The 4,920-nt window shown below is 42.0% G+C and overlaps 1 protein-coding gene across 1 annotated transcript; it reads right to left on the bottom strand.

The window, feature by feature from the left end:
- Positions 1-1,544: 1,544 nt before the first annotated feature.
- LOC130990454 (uncharacterized) lies at positions 1,545-1,916 on the bottom strand. Its single transcript, XM_057914688.1, has one exon. It carries the CDS (start codon positions 1,914-1,916, stop codon positions 1,545-1,547), a length of 372 nt encoding a protein of 123 aa, XP_057770671.1.
- Between the last annotated feature and the right edge of the window lie 3,004 nt (positions 1,917-4,920).

Raw genomic sequence — 4,920 nt, 5'->3', positions numbered from 1 at the left:
GCCTCGACGATGCGCAAGAACAGCTCCTTCTGCATTCGAAAATGCCGACAGAAAAATGTAGGTCCGTACGTCGGATTGTCATTGAAGTAGTCTTGCATAAGACGTAGATGAGCTTTCTCTCGATCACGGTGGACGTAAGACCGGGGACGTTTAACACGTCTCGGCTCCGGCGCTGGTTGGGTGTAGATTTGAGCAAGCAATTATTTCTGCAACTCTATCTCCTCCATAATCGCGTGAGCTACACCGTCGGATGAATCAGACGAAGAACCGTGGTCGGATTCCGCCATTGTCAGAAGAAAAAAGAAGAAAAGGCTTGAAAGGTGTAGATTGAAATAGGAGAATTGTGGAGTGAAAGTGAGGAAGAAGAAGGAGGAAGAGAGAATATAAGGAGAAGAAAAAAAAATTCAAACGGTCAAATTTGCACGCAAAACGAGGCAGTCAAAGCTGCCTTCAAATTCAAAATTCAAAAATTCGATTTTTTTAATGGCGCGTTTCATCAACGGCAAAATGGGCTACACGTTAGAACGTGTAGCCCTCGTGTAGGTAAGGCCCGCATCGCCTTACACGATAGCGGCCTTACACGAGTAGGCCGCATCATGTAAGCAATGCGGATGCTCTAAGCTGCTTGTAATGACTGAATAACGAAATTCAATTAATTAGATATAATTTTCGCTCCCTCTTGGATTCGAACCCAGGTAAAAATGTTATTCAGTCATTACAAGCAGCTTATGCAACACTATATACTGGCTTATTCAATCATTCTCATTTCTCATGAAATATAGCATTCTTAGTATAACTCATCGATATATATATATATATATATATATATATATATATATATATATATATATATATATGAGATCAATAGAGAAAGCTAAATATTGAGAGAAGGAGAAAGACGGTTTGAATAAGTTAATAAATTTATTGAATATGTCAACAATTTTATTAGGCAATTTAAATATTTTTTCAAATACTACCGTATATGATCATCATTACATATTAGGTCGATATGAGCGGACCTATAAAGATACATGTGTGAAAAAAAATACAATATCAGAAAATCAAGAAAACGTTTTTGGTAGGAAGTAATTAAAATATTTTGTATAATTTAATTTTGAAAAAAGGAAGGAAATTAAATGATTTCAACACAGACAAAGGGAATATAGATGTGGCCTTTGATACACGAAGTCCTAACTCTAGTTTAGCCCACTTATGCATAGCCCATAGCCCATGAGGTTATCATTATCAACAATATAAATATTGTAATCTCTGAGTTATTACTTATGGAATGAATATTTGGGTTGATGTTTATCAAATCTATCTCTTTACTCCCTTGATTTCTGGAGTTGAGCTACTCGAATTGCTTCACCATTGATCGTGACCGTATCAATTGGTGCTTTCATTGAGAGAATTTATCTTTGAATATAAAAAAAAAATGTCCAGATCAGAAATTCTCGCCGCCCTTGAAAATATTTGAATCTCCATCTACAGCCTGCAATCCTCCTTCGAGGCAAATTTTCCGGCCACCAACAAGTTCCCTCCGACTACTGCTCCAGATGTGTGTTGGTCTCCATCCTCTTCGCCACCACCCCAAACGTGCCGCCTTCACTTCCAATGCTGCCAACACCACCGCCGATGTACCGCCCACCGCCACCCCCGGTCGGGCACACCCTTGCCACATGGTCGTTCTCACCGCACTTGAAGCAGCCGCTGCCGCTGTCAACACCACTGCCGCTGCCACCGCTAGCTCTCCAACCTCCGCTGCAGACACCCCCTGATGTACCGCCTTCACTCACAATACCACCAACACCACCATCGATAACTACTTCGGTGAGTCCTCCGCCAATTCTTGGCAGTCGATTTCGGTTACTCGTCGGTTCTAAGGACGAGATTGTGGTCGATGTTTTTGGACCCATATTTGATGCTATTGCGAAAGTTTTAACCACTGGCGTCTCTAGTTTTTACCGGTCCATGGCTGTTTTCGCCGGTCAAGAGGTTCGGCTAGATGGTGAACCGCCGCCGGATCCGTTAGGCGTATCCAGCCGATCAGTTCTTTAGTTAGTTTGCTGGAACTTTTGTCGAGCACGTGGTGGGCATAAATGTATCAAGCTTTTCAATCAGTTCACCTTGCGGACAAGGTGATTGTGAAGGAGTGGGGGATGCATGATACACAAAGCCCTAGCTCTAGTTTAGCCCACTTATGCATAGCCCATAGCCTATTAGGTTATCATTATCAACGATATAAATATTGTAATCTCTAAGTTATTACTCATGGAATGAATATTTGGGTTGATGTTTATCAAATCTATCTCTCTTCTCCCTTGATTTCTGGAGTTGAGCTACTCGAATTGCTCCACCATTGATCGTGACCGTATCAGCCTTGCACACTAATAAAAAAGACCGAAGTTATGGTACGTGACGGACCCAAAGCTATAATTTTCACTTTAATAAAAGCATCATATATTTACAAATTTTGATTAATGGGAGTTGACAGCATTTTGTTTTTTTTGTTCTTTTTTGTGAAGAAATTACTATGACAATTGGACAACCCCGGCCACGAGTAATCAATCACATGACATGGCATAGTCCTCATTCACAATTATTATTATTATTATTATTATTATTATTATTATTATTATTATTATTATTATTATTATTATTATTAAATTGCAATGAAATTGTACAGCAATATAGGAGTAGTATATTCGTGTGCGTGAATGTCTATAGGTGGAAAGTAGGGCTGGTTGAGCATGTGTGCAGTGTGCCTCTACTTGTCATCATTATCTTCTACTATATAAAATTAGGGGTATTTAAATTAAGAAAAGAAAATGATAAGCAGAAGACGCACTACCTTGTAGATGTAGTCCATTCACTGTTCTTGCTTCTCATTAACTTTTCTTATTTTAATTAACAAATATTTCGATTCATAGGAGCATTATTTTAAATTAATTTCTGTACATTAATTGGAGAATTTGATCAGGTTTTCGGTTGTAATACAGATGAATAATGAGATACTACATCTATACGATACAATTAATTTTCAACATTAATTATGGTAGTACGATTAACAGATAATTTAGGGAAATAATGTTTTTCTATTATTTCAAATATTGTAGTAATATTAATGATATTATTAACAAATGCGTGCATCCTTGTCCAAATAAACACATGCATGCATCGTGTGCATAGATACATTAATAACAAGCATGGAGTTAATATCAAAATGCCTTCTAATTAAATTTTGTGAGTTAAGGTATTTGAATGCATGGTTCAAAAATCATGACTAAGGGAAAAAGAAAGATTAAACAACAAAATGTGAGAGTACATAAAAATTAGGGATTAATGCCGCTAAATACCCTAACTATTTTCATTTTCGCGTTTTGCATTAGTTTTAAAAAATCTACCACAAGATACCCCAACTTAGCCTTGAAGCGATTTTTGCGGTTGAGTGTGGGGCCATGGTGTTGGGATAGCGGTGGTTGCCGCTGTCCGTCTGACAGAGAGCCGTGCCGACGGCTCTGGTGCACAACGGCGGCTCTGCTGCTATTGTTCATCCGAGGGCAGGGTGGCCCATTTAGAGGGGAGAAAAGGGGGCGGCACTACCACTCAAGATACGAGCGGCGGTGGCCGGGGTTTAGCAGAACGGGGGGGGGTGGCTAGGGTTAGACGGCGGCGGCGACAACTCTATGGTTGTGTGGTCGCCGGTAATTGAAGGAGGATGGATGGAATTTGGGGATCTATGGTTTTTTTTTGGGGCTATGAGAGAGATGGAGGCTGAGGGGGACAATTTCGTTGGGTTGTTAGAGGGAGTTACGGACGGCTCAATTCTGTCGGGCGAGAGGCGAAGAGAGGGAGGGCCGAGGCGGCGACCTTGGAGTGTGTGTGTGTTCTAATTTTGAGGGAGACGGGTTGAGAGATGAGCGAGGGGGAAATCAGAGAGAAGGGAGAGAGAGAGCGGTCGAATGGTGACCTGGCCGATGGCTTTTCGTCGGAAGGGGAGCCACGACGGCGGCAGAAGGGAAGCCACGCCGGAAGAGAAACCACGGTGGGCTGGGTTTCGAGGGAAACCACAGTGGCGGCGGAAGGGAAGCCACAGCGGCAGCGGTGTGTGTGTGTGAGTTTATATGTGTGAGATTTGAACTTAAAATAAGGCTAGGATGTTACAATTGACATGTCATTTAATAAAGGGTTAGGTACCAAATTCCCCCTATCGATGGCTTCCCTATCATGTACAGGACCCTATAGTCAGGGTTAGAGCTGTTTACTACCTCAATGTGGCAAAATCGCACCAAATTCCCCCCACCACTTAACGGACGATAACGCCGTTCATTTTTTTTTAATTAATATGGAAATCGAACAGTAGAAACTGGACCAAATACCCCCATGCGCCGCCGGGCCTCTTCCCCCTACCCTGTTCGATACAGGGTGCACGAACACACACCGACTCTGTTCCAACGGACATCGCCAGTTGTCGCCACCGTTGGCGCAGCGAGGCCAGCTTCTCTCATTCCCCCTCACTTCTTCTCTTTTTCCCTTCTCCCATATCAAAATAAATCTAGGGTTTCTGGTCTTTAAATTTTAATTTTCTCTTCTTCACACCTTCCAATCCACTCCATCACCATGAATAATGGCAGAGTGCCGCCACCAGCTACCACCACCTCCTTAATTCTCTTGTCTTGTAATTTGCCAATCATGGAGGCACATAATTACATAGTTTCTTGGTGACTTTTTTTATGGTTGTGATCTTGTCTTGTGGTTATGGAGGTGTTGAAGCTGCCATGGAGGGGAGGTTTTCGCCTTCTGTCGCCGGAAAAAGGGATACAAATCTCTGAAAATGCTGGTGTCAATGTGGGTTTTACGGTTGGTGGATATGATAAAGGTCGAGGTTTTTGGCCTGCAACGGGTTGGGGTGGTGGCCAT

Source organism: Salvia miltiorrhiza, chromosome 6 (assembly GCF_028751815.1).
Source record: "Salvia miltiorrhiza cultivar Shanhuang (shh) chromosome 6, IMPLAD_Smil_shh, whole genome shotgun sequence".
Classification (NCBI taxonomy): Eukaryota; Viridiplantae; Streptophyta; class Magnoliopsida; order Lamiales; family Lamiaceae; genus Salvia; species Salvia miltiorrhiza.
The sequence above is the reverse complement of the archived record's forward strand: the minus strand, read 5'-3'. Positions and strand labels throughout refer to the sequence as shown.

Coding starts and splice junctions, on each gene's coding strand:
- LOC130990454 (XM_057914688.1), bottom strand. CDS start 1,916: ATGGGTCCAAAAACATCGACCACAATCTCGTCCTTAGAACCGACGAGT.